The sequence below is a fragment of the Geotrypetes seraphini genome, chromosome 5 (genome assembly GCF_902459505.1).
Source record: "Geotrypetes seraphini chromosome 5, aGeoSer1.1, whole genome shotgun sequence".
In the NCBI taxonomy this organism is placed as follows: Eukaryota; Metazoa; Chordata; class Amphibia; order Gymnophiona; family Dermophiidae; genus Geotrypetes; species Geotrypetes seraphini.
The window spans coordinates 10,199,642-10,218,663 of NC_047088.1; the positions used below are offsets into that span (position 1 = coordinate 10,199,642).

Consider the following 19,022-nt stretch of genomic DNA (forward strand, 5'->3'; position numbering starts at 1 on the left):
TAGGTGCAGAGCTGGACCGTGAAGTGTGAAAAATCGCGAATAACTTCTCGGCCGGCTCTGACCCACCCCCGCCTCTCTCCTGCATCCCCAGAACCTTACCGTGCAGAGCCGTCATCGGGACGCCCGCCATGTTGTAGTCTCGAGACTACAACGGCAACTCACGGCAGCCATTCTGATGACGGCTCTGCACGGGGCAGGAGCATAGAAGATCGCTCCTGCCCGGCTTCACCGCTAGACCACCGGGTAAGGTTCCGGGAAGGCTTGGACAGCTTAAAAATAGCCAAAAAATGAAAATAGTTTTCTTGCAAAAAAATCCGCGGATTTGGAGGGAGAAGCGTAGTTTCAATATTTGCTGCTAACTGGTTAAGTACCAGCTCCACCCAAGAACTGCATCTTAACTAACTGGACAATACAGGGGTAGTTAGTGCTGATTTGGGGGGGCAATGCCTAGTTAAGTGCTACTGAGTATCAATGGATAGGCAACAACAAGCTTAGTAAGTAGGCAGGTGGCTCTGTCACATGGAAAAATAGTTTTGAATATTGACTGCTTACTAGTTGGCCCTGACAGAACTGAAATGGAGCAGCCCTACATATGAGGTGGGGGTGAAATGTTTGAAAACCAAGCCTGGAAGAATAAAAAAACTTGTAGAATAGGGAAATTTTGATATTTTTGTCTCCACTCTTGCTGCCATTTCTCTACCTCTGCAGTACAGTTTAGACAGACAGGTATCAGGTTCTTATGGAACTCTTAATTTTGTGATGCCCTAATCCAAAATAACCCTGGCTTCTTCACTCTTTGATGAAATGCTTCGGTCAAGCCCTCTCATTGGCTGTTGCCAAAAGTGACAAGAACACGATCGATGCTTAACAAGAACTCTGGAATGCATCAGTATGTTTTGTGCCTCATTTTGGGGATTTATTCATTGATCGTCCTTCAAACCCCCTTCTACCCAACACAAGTTGTATTTGTCACTACAAAAGTACTATAACTCTATGCAAAGGAACTATGAGATAAAGAAAGTTAAAAAAATTATCGGAATCTGGATGCCAAAGTCTATGTACCTATATAACTGGTAGATTGAAAAGATCACCTATCGAGAATTTCAAGTGAAACGTTAGCAAAATTCAACTGACTGAGATGAAGCGATTCTTAGCACTTTTCTCAACAACCCTTTCCCATCCAGAGGCTTCTGCTATGGCTGTGTCTTCAGATACAGGGGGCTAAATTATCTTGGGCTACCCACTGGGAAACAGATTGGTGGGAAAGGATCAGGCTTGCACCAGGAAATACAAAGCAATGAGACGAATAAATACTCATGCTGGCTAGGCTTCCAAACCAGAGCCCTCTTCAGAGGCTCCAGCTGGGCCAGACTTTGGGGTTTTAATGACTTGCTACTGTATAGATTTGCTGGTTCTGGAGCATCTGAATCATAAAACTGACCAGAGCTGTTTTGCACTGCTCATGCTTTCGGCACACAATGACACTCCAGACAGCAATCTCTGTAACCAGTGGCATAGTAAAGAAGAGAGGGTGCGGACCGCCCTGGGCACCCTCTTTGCCCCATCCCACCAGGCTCGCGCAACCTCTCCCCAGCCCCTCCCCGTACCCTTTGTAGATCTTCACTAATGAGCAACTTCTCCTGCCTGGTTCCCCTGTAAATCACTTCTGGGTCACGGGGCCAGGAAGTGACATCAGAGGGAAATCCAACGATGGTGAAAGGAGCATGCTGCAGAAGCCACTCATGCTAGTGAAGATTTAGAGGTACCGGGGATGGGGGTGGGGTGGGAAGGGACAGCGCGAGTGTGGAGTGGGAAGGAGCAGGGGCATGGAGAGGAGAGAGCAGGTGGGGGGTGCAGGGCGCCTCCTACCCTTACTACACAGTCCCCAACTGTGTACCAACTTAAATGGCTTAGTCAGAGTCCAGCTGGTTCAAAACACCACTGGATGCCTAGTGGTCACTGAAAGGAGATCAGATCAGGTAACACCAATAGTGAAAGAATTGCATTGACTACCAATCTCAAGTAGAATTATCTTTAAAACATTGTGTCTGGTTTTCAAAGCTCTTTTCTTGAATACAGTACTTCCAAATGTCTTTCAAACATATTGATAAACAGAACATCAGTGCTTTTTTTTTTTTCCCCCCTCAGTGCTGCCTTATTACAACTCCCTTTCTTTCAGATGGGCAAACTGACCTCTACAAGAAAGACAGCTTTCAGTTCTATGGGACTTTCTTTGTGCAACTCACAACCTGTTAATATTAGTCATTAAGACTAATTATTCAATTTTTCACAAAGTACTGAAAACTTGGATTTTTGAAACTAACTTTTGTTAGGTTTGCTTGCATTGATTGTTGATTTAGTCAGTATACAAAGTCTTATGCTTGTTTTTTTTATAATTTGAAGAGCAAGTTATTTTGCACTTTGTATAATGCTTGGTTTTTCACCTTATTAATTTCTATTGTACACTGCTTTAAAACTTTGGTACTAAGTGGGATATCAAACTAATAAATCGAATACAAAAAGCCAAAAATGGTTGTAAGAGCTTGCCTTTCCTCAGTTAGTGGGAATGGAGAGAGAGATTAAGGCTATAGTAGACCCTGCACCCATAAGCTTCTCTTGTATGAAACCAAGAAACACACGTGAGCAAGCAACTTAAGGACTGCTTTCATTTCTTACCAAACTTGCATGACAAGGCCTTTTCAAATTGCTGCTGTTTACCTTGGAATTAGTTGGGATTCTCCAGCCTCAGCCTGTCTCATCCCTGATGTGCTGCATTAATGTGGTCCAGAGGACATACATGGCTTAGCCTCAACACTACTTCTGGTCTGTCTATAATTTAAAGCAGCAGCACTGTATGTAAAACAGCTGTTAGTGATATCGTGACAAGTCTCCTTTGCACTGCCATCTCCTAGGCCAAAACAAATAATTATTGGTCCATATAAATCAGAGGTGCTGCTGTCCTATTTAGTCTCAACACCTATCCTTGCTGTACAAAATGAGTTGGTAAGTGAGCTCAAGGGATGAAAGATGATTCACAAATAAGACAGCAGGTTCTTCACACCCCTCCTGCAATATACATCAAATATGTATTTATTTGGATTTAGCTAGGACAAGTTACATTCTGCTACACTAAGTATATGTAAAACTGGAGAAGATACTAATACAGGACTGAATTCAAGATGAGCTGATTATTTAACACTTGTAGACAGTACTGCTGCTTTAAACAATAATTAAAGTCACATAAACCTTTTAAGCAGGGTCCAGGGTTCAACATGATTATCAGAAAACCAAGCATCGCTCTCCATCATCTTTTTTTACAAAGCAGGATTTTCCTGCATCTTAACAATGGCAATAAATAAAATGCACAGCTAATATGAAAAATGACCAGCTGCCATGCTCTAAGCACAACCTCCCTCTAACCCAGGATCTCAAAGTCTCTCCTTGAGGGCCGCAATCCAGTCGGGTTTTCAGGATTTCCCCAATGAATATGCATTGAAAGCAGCGCATGCACATAAATCTCATGCATATTCATTGGGGAAATCCTGAAAACCCGACTGGATTGCGGCCCTCAAGGAGGGACTTTGAGACCCCTGATCTAACCCCAATTGAAAACTCAAGACATGATTCCCATCCAGGTGTAGAACAGCTTTCAGAAGCAATGCTACAAAGTCTTTGTGAAATAGTCAAATTATCAAAGCTGCATGGTGCCAGCACGTGTGATTCTGAGATGCTGCTTTCCGTAATACCACTGCTACTGCTGTAGATTTTCTCCATCTTCCCAACTGTTTGGGGGCAATTCTCTGGGCTGGACTCAAACAAAAGCTAATGCCTGTAACATCACAATCCTTCTAACAGTCAAATACTGCTGGGTGGGCAAGAAGGAAGTCATAGAGGAAATTGTGACCAGTTAGACTAAGGCTGGCTCAAGGGACCATGACACATTAAATCAACGTTTGCATTGCTGCCTCCCCATCACCTGCCCCCATGATCCAGGATCTGCCTCCTTCTCAAGTCCCTCCCCCTTTCCACCAGCGATAAAGGGTACCAACTTTCCTGTCCAGCATTCCCCTACTCCCATTCTCCAAACGATTCATACAGGCTACTTGAGCTGGGCCTGGAGCCTTCCCTCTGCTTCCTGTCGCCCACTGGAAACAAGAAATTATGTCAAATAGGGCAGGCTCTGAACCCAGCACAGGCAGCATCATGTGTAAATCTGTTGCTGCCAATGGAGTCAGGGGGCAGGGATGATTGTGATTGAGGGGGGAATGCTGGACCACGGATGAGGGAGGGGAGGGAGGCGGAGGAGGAAAAAGAGCAGGAAATAAACTAAACTGCAATTTTGGCACCCATTAGCACCAGCACCTCACCTGGTCCATATGCTGAGCCAACTCCGAGTTCAACTTTCTTGCCAATATTCAGGCCACAATGCATTGTACCCAAGTTAGAGGGGAATGGAATTCGGCCTATTTTCAAGCAATATTTCTATGCCAATTTCCTGCCACTGATATTTATTTTATTTAAAAAAATTTCTCAACCGCCTATCATGGTCAATGTTCCTTCAACTTCTGCTTCTGATTACGATTAGCACACTGGCTTCCACAACAGCTAACGCCTGGTTCCATCGCAAGGCCTACATCTAATCCAAATGTCCACCACCGACTGATTCCCTTGTACAATGTGCTAATCTTTTCTCCAACCAATCAGTCCATCTAGCACACAACTCACAATGGTGCATTTAAGAGAAAAGTGGAGGAAATATATGTAGATGGGGTCAGTCCTGTTCTAGAAATTTCTGATCAATGTGTTATGGACGGATGCTACTGTGAGTAGGTAAATATGTACAGTCCAATCTTTTCTCACCCTTGTCCCCCAAACATCAGCATAGTGTGACATAGTTCCTTTTGCATATCTATAGAGCAAATCCCTAAGGCACTATAGTACAGAATTGATTGACACAAGGGGGCTGGAGGTAAAGGCACTGGGGAGCGAGGCAGGACAGGTGATCACTGGGAGTGGAAGTAGATGGGCTTCACGCGGCCAGAGAGAATCTTGGGGACTTGGACAGAGACAATTTCTGCCATCATTTCAGGGAAGTCCACACTGACCATCTGGGCTTTTACAAAAAGGTCAAAGGTAAATTGGTGCAGCTCCCGGGCAATCTGAAAAAACAAAAAACAAATGAAAATATTAAATATAGAGTCAGGTCAGTGCATAGACAAGACAGCAGTCTAGCATCCTCAGCATCCCACCTCCTAATTCAAATGAATGATATTTATTACAACTAAGAGGCTTCTTATTTAAGGCTTGGCTTTACAACAGACATCTCTCTCTGAGAAGACCAAAAAGAAGCTTATAAAAAAATAATAAAGCAGCTTATACGCTTTAAAAATAAGCGCCCAGATACCAGCTGTACTCTCCTCATGTACCTGTGTATTTTATAAAATAAACACCAAGAAAGAGAAATGTCCCCTATGAAAAAACAAATTACATTCAGGTCTAGTATGCATCTTCCTAACATTAGCTGTATATTCTGGAAATAGAAAAAGGCCAAATTTATGGCTGTGCTAGAAATGAGCTTAGTGTGTGGGGAAACTCCTGCTTAACCCTTTCAGGACCATAAGGATCGTAGGCCAATTTTTGTGGTTTTGACGACATTTTTATGGTAAAAAGGGCTTGCAGATGCCAAAAAATTGATTTTTTTTGTGAAATATCATTATTTTTATTTAAAAAATCACACTTCTGGCTTATGGACAGTGTGGCAAGTGAATCTTCTCGTCAATCTGGCAACGACGCTAATGAATGAATGTCGGAACCAGTTTGTTTACATAAAGGCAGTATCATATGGAATCCGTACATATCAAATTTAGAACTGTAGACTATCCCAATCAAAATTTATAGGATTTTAAAGTTATGGGACAAATATGTCCCTTGGTCCTGAAAGGGTTAAGGACGCACTAAGCTCATTTCTTAGTGCAGTTCACAATATAGTCCTTCTGTCCTACAAAGGTCCGTATGAGTTCTATATGGAATGGAGCAGTGCTCTAGTGCACAGTTCTTCAACCGCCGGTCCGCGGACCGGTGCCGGTCCGCAAAAAAATCTTGCCGGTCCGCGAAGGATTCGGTCCCCGCCGCAACGAAAGGCCGGCGTCAGCTGACTTGCAACTTCCTGTTGCAGTCGCGGTGCCGGGACTCCTGCCTTCCACCGCGTTTGCCTCCTGCCTTGTCTCCGCACCTCCAGACCAGCAGCGGCAGCTCTGTATATTTTTAACTTCGGCACAGAGCTGCCCCTAATCAATAGTTTAGCGCGGTTTCATGAGACAGCTTCGGGGCCTTTGCTAGGCCGGCCCGCTTCGATGATGCGATGTGGGCCGGCCTAGCAAAGGCCCCGAAGCTGCCTCATGAAACCGCGCTAAACTATTGATTAGGGGCAGCTCTGTGCCGAAGTTAAAAATATACAGAGCTGCCGCTGCTGGTCTGGATTCTTGGCCCACTGAAGGAGGGCAAAGAGCAGCTGTCCTGAAGGTTTCCCTTCCTCTCGCCTTTGCAGGTCCCTTTTTTCCACTTTTTTTTTTTTTTTTTCTTCTTCTTCAAACGGCAACGGGCCCCAGCATCGATATCAATCAAGTAAGTTCCACTGTTCCTTGCAAGCGGTTCTGCTCGGCCAAAGCTTCCCCTCTGACATGAGCCACCTCAGGGGAAAGAAAGTGACCCGCAAAGGTGAGGGGAAGGGGGCAGATAATGGAAGTTGGAGGGGGGGAGAGAGAAGGAGCAGATGATGGAATGGAGGAGATGAGAGAGAGAAGGGGACAGATGATGGAAGTGAGAAGAAGGGAGAGAGAGCAGAAGGCAGATGGATGTCAGTTGAGAGGGGAGAGCAGATGCTGAATGGAAGTGGGGAAAGAACACATACTGGATGGAAGGAGATAAATAAAGGGGGAAGAAAATAGTAAGATAATGGAGGGGTGAGGGAAAGGGGTGACAAGCTGTGGGTAGACACAGTGAAAAGAGGGAAACAGGACTAAATAGTAAGAAAGAATTTAATTTAGATGGAGGCAGAAAATAGAGAAGGAAGACCAGAGAAGAAAAGGGAAGAGAGATCAGAGAACAATATCAGATCTGAGTGGAGGAAATGAGAAGAGAGATGCTAAAAACACAGGGGGGAGGGAAGGACAGAGATGCCAGACCATGAGGGGAACAGAAGGAATATGATGGATGCCAGACCAAATTGGGGGGGGGGGGGGGGCAGGAGGATAGATGGAAGGGGCAGAAGCTGGACTGAAGAGACAGAGAAGGTTATCATGCCGCTGTACCGGGCCATGGTACACCCTCATCTGGAGTACTGTGTCCAGCACTGGTCACCGTACATGAAGAAGGACACGGTACTACTCGAAAGGGTCCAGAGAAGAGCGACTAAGATGGTTAAGGGGTTGGAGGAACTGCCGTACAGCGAAAGATTAGAGAAACTGGGCCTCTTCTCCCTCGAACAGAGGAGATTAAGACGGGACATGATCGAAACATTCAAGATACTGAAGGGAATAGACTTAGTAGATAAAAACACTATTCACCCTCTCCAAGGTAGGGAGAACGAGAGGGCACTCTCTAAAGTTGAAAGGGGGTAGATTCTGTACAAACGTAAGGAAGTTCTTCTTCACCCAGAGAGTGGTAGAAAGCTGGAACGCTCTTCCAGAGGCTGTTATAGGGGAAAACACCCTTCAAGGATTCAAGACAAAGTTAGATAAGTTCCTGCTGAACAAGAACGTGCGCTGGTAGGGCTAGTCTCAGTTAGGGTGCTGGTCTTAGACCAGAGGGCCGCCGCGTGAGCAGACTGCTGGGCATGATGGACCACTGGTCTGACCCAGCAGTGGCAATTCTTATGTTCTTAGGGCAGACGCTGGATGGAAGAGAGTGAAAAGGCAATGAAAGCAGAAACCAGAGACGACAAAAGGTAGAAAAATAATTTTATTTTATCTTGTGATTCAAATATATCAGATTTGAAGTATGTATCTTGCTAGACATAACTGGGGAGTGCAAAGCCCAGGCACTACTACTTCTTTAGCTTCCAGCTGGCTTAGGGCTCTCTCTGACCAGGGGGCAGTTGCCCTAGTTCTACTCCCTAAAACCATTCCTGTCATGTGTGACTGTGGTATTCTATTACATGATATTTGTGTAGCATTCTGTAATAATTTAGCTTATTCAGTTTTCTTGATAGTAGAGGGGATATATGTGAAGGGGAGGGGAGACAGGGTTTTTGTTGATCTTTGCCCTGTATTATTTGTATTTATAAAATGACAATTGTATAGAATATTGTTTCTTTTTATACTTTAATAAAATATGTTCAATATAAAATCATAACTATTTGAGGCTTGTGCAGATGGGATCAGATGGTTTGTGGGACCGAGCTCGCGGGGATGGGGCGGCGATGGTTTTTAAAAAAATTTCAGTCTTAGTAGTTTGCCGGTCCACGAAATAATTATTTTATTTCCGCCGGTCCACAGGTGTAAAAAGGTTGAAGAACACTGCTCTAGTGGTTTGAACAGCTGCCTCAGCATTCGACACTTCATTGTCCCAGGTGCAAAATAAGCACAGTGGAACCTTGGTTTGCGAGCATAGTTCGTCCCAGAAGCATGCTCGTAAACCAAAGCGCTCGTATATCAAAGCGAGTTTCCCCATACAGAGTAAGGGAAACTCGTTTGATTTGTTCCATATCCCCAAAAGACCCCCCCCCCAAAGCCACTGGCGCACTTCCACCCCAACCCCCGTGAACTGGCATCGCCACCCTCCTCCCCCGCGAATCAGCATTCTCATTAGAATCTCAGAGACGGCGGGAGCCAAAAGGCCTTGAGCAAGCGCAGAAGCAGCGGCAAGTGGCAGGCTCTTTGGGCACCGGCACGTCCTGTGGGTTGGTGCCGCGTGCCGGTGCCCCGTCGTGGTAAGGATTTGGGTGGGGGGGGGAGGGGGCTCACAAATTGTGTCAACACTCGGTTTGCGAGGCAAGATTTGCTTGAGTGTTTTGCTCATCTTGCAAAACACTCGGAAATCGCGTTACTCGCAAACCGAGGTTTGACTGTACCTGTCTAAAATATATAAACTGCTTTGATTGTGTAAACCACAGAAAAAGCGGTATTACATTACATTACATTAATGATTTCTATTCCGCCATTACCTTGCGGTTCAAGGCGGACTACATCCAAACTAAAACAAGAATTACATTTCAACTTGAAGTAATAGATTAAACGATGAGATAAAATTGTAAGGGAGAATTATGGGTTTTAGATAATGTTTGGTAACTAGAAAAATTAGAGAGTACTAAGGGTTTATAGAGTGTTGGAGTTGGGTTAGGATTGTTGTGTGGTATACAAGTCCCATTCTCTTTACAATTCTGTGATTTACAATTATAAAGAAACTACAATCTCACTCAAGTAAAAATTGGCAATGCGTCATTATGGAGAATTAGGTTCTTTCTTGTAAACAGGAATATCAGTCTTGATCCTCCTTTACTGTGATGTCTGTAGAGAGCCAAATTTACATATTCTTCCGTTCCTCCTCCTCTCACTCTGCTACATTTCCTCAGTCTGTATCAAAGCAGCAAGACATACCTAGAGTGGGTACAAAGAGAGAGAGAGAGGGGTGCGGGGATTCTCCCCGCGATAACACAACTGAGTTCTGCTCACATAGGAATCCTGCAAAGCATGTGCCTTTGAGCTAAAGAGCTCTGCCCAAGAGTCTGTATTTTCTCGCAGCCAGAGATGTTTCAGGGAAATAGAAAGCCTCTGTAGCACCAAAAGCCTTGCATATGGAAGAGTCTCCCCCCCAAAAAAAATAAAAAAATAAACGCACGCAGAACAGAGGAGCTGAAGAACATGTAAATTAGGATCTCTACAGACTTTGTGGTGAAGGAAGGTAAATACCGTTAGTCAAGACTAATATTCCTGTTGGACTAGAAAGGTGATTTGTTAAAAAAAAAAAAAAAAAAATAAGATAAATTATAAAAGGATTCATACTGAGTACGTTTCCTTATGTTCAAGGGTAAGGAATTCCACAAATAGGTGGATTGGTTTGAAAACAAACATTGAATACAGTTTTATCTACTACTCCTTTTGGACTTGGATTTTGTAGCAGTAAAGGTAGCCTCTTCGATAGGGCCATATTCCCGGGAGTGGGTTTAGCAAGACTTTCCAAATACTCTGGGGGAAATCCATGGTACACAGCTGAAAACCGACACGAGCCTTAACAGCTAGCCAATGCAGGCTCAGCAGAAGTGGAGAGGACAATTCAAATCTATACATCAGCCGAGCTGCCACGTTCTTCAATGCACCGCAATAATGAGATAATAATAATGTCTGGCTGACAAGTCTAAAGGCAGTGAAGTTAAGACCAGGGGCCAGATTTTCAAAACTTAAGGCTGCCTTTACCGCGGTCGCTAAACTGATTCCCAAATGGTTTAGCCTGCATGCATTTTAGTGGCGGATTATCAAAATGGCTTATCGCGGTCTTTAGCGAGCGTTCTAGCAGTCTCAGACACTGACATGCAAATGGGCTCTTGAACATAGAAACGATAACAAACATGTCTGAGGAATTCTCCAAGAGCGGCGTCAACCTTTGGTGACAAAAAAGAGCGACTGGTCCGGGGGTGCCAACACTGTTAACAACGCATCTTGAGCGTGTATGTTGACTGTGGCTAATGAAAAATAAATTTTGAAAAATGACATGATTCTCATAAATAGTCTTTTTTTTTAGTGGGAGTAGTAAAAGCAGACTTCTTGAGACCATGTAATTCATGTCTTATGAATTATAGTAGTTTTTGTGGGAGAAAAGGCATGTCTTATGCACGCTTGTTAAAAGCTGATGTTGCATCTCCCCTCCCATTGCAACCCTCTCTCCCGCCACCAAGCAACACCCCCCCAACATACCTTCAGCAGTGGGAGATATGCCCACTCTCTCCTGCTGCCACTCAACTCCACCCTGCTGTGCCTCCCCCCCTTACTTTACTTAGATGGCTGGCAGGATGGATGCGTACTCCCTCCGGCCAGCAGGCCTGCCTCTTTAAAATGGCGGGCCTTCCCCTCCCTGGTGTGGATGCCTTAAACAACCTGTGCCAATCAGAGCCTCAGGCTCACCATTTTGAAGAGGTGAGTCTGCTGGCTGGAGGAAGCAGACATCCTTTCGGCCAGTCATCTAACTAAGGTAAGGTAGAGAGGGAAGGGGTTGTTGGAGGCATATGGGGGAGGGGGGTTGTGTGGCGGCAGAAGAGAGTGGGCATCTCTCCTGCTGCTGAGGGGATGTTGGGGGGGGTGCTGCTTGGTGGCGGGAGAGAGTGGGCATCTCTCCTGCTGCTGAGGGGATGTTGGGGTGGGTTGCTTGAAGGTGAGAGAGTGTGGGCATCTCTCCCACTGCTGAGGGGATGCTGGGGGTGTGTTTGGAAGCAGGAGAAAGTGGGCATTTCTCTTGCTGCCGGGTGGGTGTTGCCCACTCTCTCTGGCTGCCAAGCAACACCTCCCCCAACATCTCCTCGGCAGCAGGACAGATGCCCACTCTCTCCCGCCATTAAGCATCTCTCCGGCTGTCGGGTGGAAGGTTGCTTGACTTCAGCGGCTCAATTTGTTGGATGGTGGGGGATTTTTTGCATTTATTCTTCGCATGTGCCCATCAATTTAGTGAATCTTCACTGCTCTCCACCACCCTCTTTGCACGAGCGCTTTTTGGAGAATGACTCGCTATTCTAAAATCGCTACTATAATGGCTGCGACAGTGGCCCGTCTGTTTTTAACGCGACCTTTTGAGAATCTAGGCCTAGATCTGATCCTTCTCAATTTCCTCATTATGTTGAATACCTTGACATAACATAACAGTAATCTTATATACCGCTACAACCTCACAGCTCAGCGCGGTTTGCAAGAAAGAGAACTGCATAAGCAGGGAAATGACAATTCTATATAAAGGATTCAAGGGGAAAAGAATGGAAATATAACAATTGAGATACTAAGAATTCTTCATAAAGAGATGAGTTGTTAGTATTTCAACTGTTATATTTCCATTTATTTCCCCTTGAATTCTTTATTTCCCTGAGTATAAGCAGTTCTCTTTCTTGTACACCGCGGTGAGCTGTGAGGTTGTAGCGCTATACAGTATAAGAGTTAATCACTGGTTTGATGCGAGGCTCAAATGTAAGATGTTCATCAAAGATAACCAAGAATTTTCAGTTGTTTTTCCAATGTAAATATGGTACTATAGTCAAATATATTTTATTGAGCAAACAAGAATGCAACAGTACAACGTAACAAAGTACAAAACCAGCTCAACAGATTTTGAAATGTCCCCGAAAGAACCCCCCCCCCCATACACACTCCCACCCCCGGGTCCTCCATCCAAATACACAGCAGCTAAGGTATAGAAAAGAAAGTTAATGCACCAAACAAAACAAAAGGAAAGTTACAAAACAAGAATCAACAGTTAAGTATCTGGCTACGAGCCAGAGGGGTCAAGGTAGTCCAAAAAGGTTCCCAAGTACTCTGAAAAATGCGGCCCTGGCGAGAAGACAGATCTTTCACATCCCTCCTCTCCCACCTCAGGAGAGAAATCATTCGGCATCTCCAAAGGGAATAATCCGGAGCTTCGGCCTCAAGCCATTTCAACAAAAATATGGTACTATTTATCAAGAGAGTTTTCTCCAAGTAAAATTTAAAAGCATTGCCCAAAACTAGAAATTTAGATTGTCATTATTTTAGTTTGAAAATTAGAGCTCATCCAGTAATAATAATGTACTTCCCTAATTTGTAGGGAAATTTCCAGTGTGGTGTCAATAAATGGTATGACAACTATTACATTGTCAGCACAAATGTAGGTTTTCAAAACAGATACGTGAACGGGCATAGTAATAAAAACAAACAAACGGTGACACGACTCCCTTCAGTTTTTTTACTCACTTTTATACCTTAATCTTAACTATCAGTGTTTTTTCTAGAAATGATGCACCAATAGCATTTCTTTTTTTAGGCTTATATTTGATGTCATTCTGATCTTAATCATTTGTGAACCGAGTCAAGCTCCTTCAGGAGATGACCCGGTATATAAACTGAAGATTAGATTAGATTAGCTTGCAGCGGGATCACATTGAACCCTGCGCCCGACCAACCCCTTCAGCAACCCTAGGCTACTTCAATGAAATCTCAACTGGCAGAACTCGAAGCACTGGACTCACTGCGCCCTACCACCTCAACTCATGACCCATACCAACACTCTCTCCTGTACTCAGTGAAAGGCCCATTCATCAAATCAATCCTTCCCCTACTCAATGTCTCATTGCTCAAGGAGAAGGTTCTATCATCCTGGAAAGCCACATTGATCAAACTTCTGTTGAAGAAGCCTTCCATGGACCCAGACACACCGAATAGCTAAATGCCAATCTCCAACCTCCCCTTCGCATCGAAGTTCCTAGAAAAAGCAGTACTAACTACATTCATCAAGAATCAGAATGCCCTCTCCACACACCAATCTGGATTCAGAAGCTATCACAGCACCAAAACAGTACTCAACATAACAGATGACTGCGGGGGATGTGAAACAACAAACCAGTGTCTAAATAAGACCTGAGTTTACAGCCTAAAATCTTCAGATAAGCAAATAGGTTGCAGTTCCTGGTTCTCCGCACAGAGTTATATAACACAAAATGAGATAGCAGATATGTAGGTGCCAATCCCCAAACTGACTTGAAACAGAGGCATGAGAATTTAAACATTACTCGTGCCTCCACTGGCAACCAGTGCAGCGATGGGTAATAAGTGCTGATAGGATCGCTTCTCTTTAGTCCGAATATCAGACGAACAGCCGTGATGTCGATGTTTGTCGATGCTGCGATGCAGAATGTTGCTATACCGATGCAGACCTTGTACAGGTACCATTTGGTCTCGATATGCTAAGCTCAGGCTGGGCTGGTACTAAGGGAATTGATATAAGCACTAGTGCTGCAGATTCACCGATTCACTTTCTATAAAAATTGAACTCACCAATTCAGTGAGTCCTGATACCTCTGGGTGTCCTAAAGTAGCAGCAGTGGTGGTGGTGGTGACCGGCTTGGCAGAAGCTGCGCGGTGAACAGGCTTCTCCTGGCCTGCCCTGTCAGAACCTTCTCTCTGCTGTGTCACTGATGACATGGCAGAGGGAAGCCCTGGCGGGCAGGCTGCGAGAAGCCTGTTCACCATGTTGCTTCTGTGAAGCCGGTCACCGCCACTGCTGCTGCTTTTTTAGGAGACCTGAAGAGGGGTGGGGGGGGGGGGTCGGGAGGGAGGGAGGTGCATCACAGGGGGATGGGAGGGAGGGATGAAAAGCTTGCAGACCCTGAGGAGTCTTCTTTTTACTGTTTGTCTTGCTCTTTTAAAGGCAGAGTAGAGGAAGATGATAGGTTAGATTAGAAAACATGAGAAGAGGTACCTTGTGTCTCCTGAAGATGCTGGCTTAATGAAGGAGAGGACCATGAGGCCGAGACCATGGGAGCCTTTCCTACCTGTTGCTGGTGCTTTACTGTTTGAGAAGAGCACGAGCAAGCAAAAACCTTTGAACTGCTTTATCTAGAGGGGAGGAAGTGACGGTTCTGCTTGCCTCTGTTTTCATCCAGCTTTGTCTGGTTTGATCTGCTGCCTTTTACCCTGTTGGTGCTGTGGGGGATTTGCGGGTCACCTCCCCATGCAGTGCTGAGACAGAGCCCTGGGGGACAGGGAGCGAGTGGAACAGTGGGGCAGATACGATACAGACATTTACTTTCCTGTCAGACCGCAGAGTCAAACTAAAAAGAGCCACCGCTGCCTGTGCCTCTTTCCTGGAGGTAAGGCTTCTGCAGCGGTCTTAAAAAGGTGTGGGTTTCTTCCTCTATGAAAACTTTTTTTTAATTTAGAAATCAATTTGAAGGTGTTCTTTTGTAGCCCATTCCCTCCCTCCTCCTTTTTTTCGAGCTTGAAAACATTTTTGTGGACAATAAAGGTTTTTTTTGGTAATTAGCAGTCTTAAACAGCTAAATGTCTCCTCTCCGACTATAATTTGATAATTGCTTTTTCTTTAAATCTAGTGAGTGAGTGAGGAGAGAGCTGTGACTGTTAGGAGCAGCTGAAGAAAAAACTGACAGGGCAATGGGAGGGGCCATGGTAGGCAGCAGTCCTTGCACATGCCCAGTAAGCCAAAAGCTTACTGTAGCTAGAGAAGAGCACCCGCACAAGGCTCAGTCTGAGGACTTCACCAACAAGTGTGCCTGCATAACCCTTGCTCGTCTCCGGAAAATCTCATGATCTAACAGACTGAAAGTGGCAGACATATCAAATTGCATAATGAGAATCCTGTGGCCAATGTTAATGTCTTGCCTAGCAAAAGTGACATTAATAGTTTCAGTACTAAATTGAATTATTATTTACTTTTAGTGTTTATACACCGCTTTTAGCCTTTATACACCGCTTTTAGTTTAAATTCAGGTACTCAAGTATTTCTCCTTATTTGTACCGGTGGGTTCACAATCGGACTAATGTACCTGGAACCACTCCACTGAACTAGGAGAAATACTATGAATTTATAAGAAGTCTACTAAACTTCTTAGCCATAAAACTACGCATTAACAAGTAAAAGCGGGACTGATGCTATAGGCAAGTAGTTTCATATTTCAGAATGTGCAAGCTTAGGATTCTTTGGAATAGGGATTAGAATAACTTTTCCAATATACTCTGGGAAAGTTCCTGAAGTGAAACTATCTTTAAGATACAAATGCAAGTACTTTATAAAAAAGGAAGAAGAATATTTTAATAGAAAATTAGGGCAACTATCTAGAACACAATGTGAAGAAGCATGGTTTCCTTTGAAAGAGAAATTAATTCAGTTGAATTGAGTACAGTATAGGGAAAAACATTCAATTTCTATCAGAGATTATTCCTCCAGTGTGATCGATATTGTAATTAAAAAATACGAATGGGGTTGTAGAAAATTGTTTTAACGAAGATCTAATTTTCTCTCGTTTGGATCTGAAGAACATGGCTAAGTCATCAGAAGATGAGTAAATTATTTTCTTCCAGTAAATCTGATAGTGTTATAATATTACTGACCACTTGATACAGCTTTTTGTATATTTCTCATTGCCAAATAGTGAGGCAAAGTGTGAACATTTTGACTGTCTATCATGCCACTACTCATTTTTAGCCCTTTCTTCCAGATTTCCCCGTCTTGATCTGCAAGTGTCTTATGCCATTTTCTCTCTAATGTTCTACACTTCACTTAAAGGATGAGTAAATCAGCTGTGAACCAAGCCGGCCATCTGGGTCAATGACTTAGGGGTCCTTTTATCAAGCTGCGGTAGGGGTTTTAAAGCGCGTTAAACCGCCTGCCGCGCTAGCCGCTAACGCCTGCATTGAGCAGGCGTTGTTTAGCTGGCCACGGGGTTTAGCGCATGATGAAATGTCCGACGCGCTAACCCCACTAGCGTGGCTTGATAAAAGGACCCCTTTCTTTAAGAGGAGCAATTTTATCCAGTGTGTCATTACTGATATGATTCCAGCCTGACAAAATGCAGTCTTCTATTTTTAATTAGAATCCAAGTATTGAGTCAGTTTTATTCTAAATTAACTTCTCATCTATTTCGCCTCATGACAAACAATTTTATTTCTTGTACTGAGGCTCTGTTTTATGTAATTCCTGTCGATGTAAATTAAAACGAGAGATGCTGTGCTCCTTTATAAAATGGTTGTCCTGCCATACATGCTGTAAGCTGCACAGCAAAGATTAAGTTCTTACCTTCATAATCTTCTTTCTTGTAGATGTGTCTAGTGGTCCTGAACGCTAGGATTATGCATCTGAATCCGAAAGATGCACCCTTGAGACCACTGAGTCGAGAGGGTCCCACTAAGGTTATCTGATATGCAGATGGGTAAATGGAGTTATATGGCCTAAGAGTTGTGACATCGATGACAAATTTTCCTATCAAGAACACATTAGCAACACAATTAAATGTTGCTTCTACCGTTTACGTTTGATTCGTTCCATGTCTAAATTCCTAGAACCCAAATCTTTAAATATTTTGATACATTCTCTTGTCATCACTAAGCTCGACTATTGCAATTCCGTACTTTTAAACATTACGCAAAAGGAAAAAAAAACGCTTACAAATAATCCAGAACACTGCAATTAAAATTATTCATAACGGAAAAAAATATGACCATGTAACTCCTTTTCTTATAGATTCACACTGGCTACCCATTAATCAACGCATAACATATAAAATATTGCTTCTAGTATTTAAAACATTATCCACCAACGATCCTCAATTTATCGACCGACTACTAATTCCATACAACACGACTCGTTCTCTTCGTTCAACAACTCAAGGGTTGCTTATGGTTCCTTCTTTAAAAGTTATTGGAACCAGACGTCATGATATATTCTCAGTAATGGCCCCTCTTACCTGGAATTCCCTACCTTTATATATAAGAGAAACTAAAGACCTCAAAATATTCAAAACCCATTTAAAAACTTTTCTTTTTAAAGCTTCTTTTAATCTGTAAACAAAATTTTTCCTAATAATTTTACCCCAATCCTCATGTTTCTCCCTTATTTGGGCTTTTCCTTTTTTCTTATCTGAAGAACAACAATTTCGTAACTTTTACCCTCCTTTTTTCCTTTCCACATGTACCAGAGTAAGTTTGTTATGTCAGTTTGTTTTTTCCCCTTTTTTTAAAAAAACTGTATAATTCATATTTTATTGTTAATCGCTTAGTACAGGGGTGTCAAAGTCCCTCCTCGAGGGCCATAATCCAGTCGGGTTTTCAGAATTTCCCCAATGAATATGCATTGAAAGCAGTGCATGCACATAGATCTCATGCATATTCATTGGGGAAATCCTGAAAACCCGACTGGATTCCGGCCCTCGAGGACCGACTTTGACACCTGTGGCTTAGTATGTAATAAGCGATTCATCAAATTTGATTAAACTTGAAACTGATGTGCAGTGATGCATTTTATTCATTTATTTTTATAGCCCATACTCCCCAGGAGCTTAGAATGGGGGTTTCAGGGATACATACACAGAGTTTTCAGGAACAGAGATACGTATGCTACAGTGTCAATAATATGCTACAGGATCAAGACACAAACCTATAGAATCAATAACTTACAACTTATAGAGAATGTGACTAAGAAACACATGCTTTGAAGAGTCTAAGAAAATGAAACCATAGAGTCACAATGGGTATTAATATAACTGCATTGAATGGTAGAAGAACTGGTTGTCAGGCTCAGGTCTTCTGAGGTAAGGTACATTGAAGCAAGATCTAGCATATGTGAATAAGGCTGTAGAGTTTCTGTTGTGGTAGAAAAGCTCCATCTTGTATTGTGTTTAGGAAAAATCCTATAAATTCTAAGGTTTGGTTGGTTGAAGATGCGATTTCTGGTAGTTGATTGCAAATCCTAAAAGTTCCAATAGAAGAACCATGGAATTGATGGCCTGGTGAGCTTGCTGTGATGATATGGCTTTGATCAACCAGTTGTCTAGGTAAGGGAAGACATTAAAGCCGCATGAATGAAGGGTTGCAACTACTACCACTAAGCATTTCATGAACATTCTTGGTGCTGACACCAGTCCAAATGGTAATACCTTGTACTGGGAATAGAATGTCCCCATTCAAAAGCAAAGAGATTTCCTTTGGGCTGGAAAGATGGACTGACATTAACAAAGAAGACACAGCAAACTGCTTAGAAGTACTAGGAAACACCAGAAAAATCAAGAGAGAGGACTTCAAACAAAATGCCCAGCAGATAGGTACTGGGAGGAATTCTTCACATCACACAAACAGAGTTAATAAGACTACTACCCAAACATATCAAATCTCAATAGCCTTACTGGATCAGACCAAAGGTCCATCAAGCAAGGTGGCCAATCCAGGTCACTAGTACCTGGCCAAAAACCCAAGGAGTAGCAACATTCCAGAAACCCAAAGAGTAACAAAAGATTCTAGAACCCCAAAGAATATCAAGATTCCAGGCAGAATCTCAAAGAATAG

General features: G+C 43.4%; 1 protein-coding gene across 1 annotated transcript in view; it reads right to left on the minus strand.

The window, feature by feature from the left end:
• Window positions 1-2,093: 2,093 nt before the first annotated feature.
• The window catches only part of AR (androgen receptor), a 214,922-nt gene continuing 197,993 nt past the window's right edge, over window positions 2,094-19,022 (minus strand). The window contains exon 8 of the mRNA XM_033945498.1: window positions 2,094-5,159. Within this exon, the coding sequence (XP_033801389.1) occupies window positions 5,004-5,159 (156 nt within the window). The 3' untranslated portion in view covers window positions 2,094-5,003. The remainder of the gene's footprint in view (window positions 5,160-19,022) is intronic.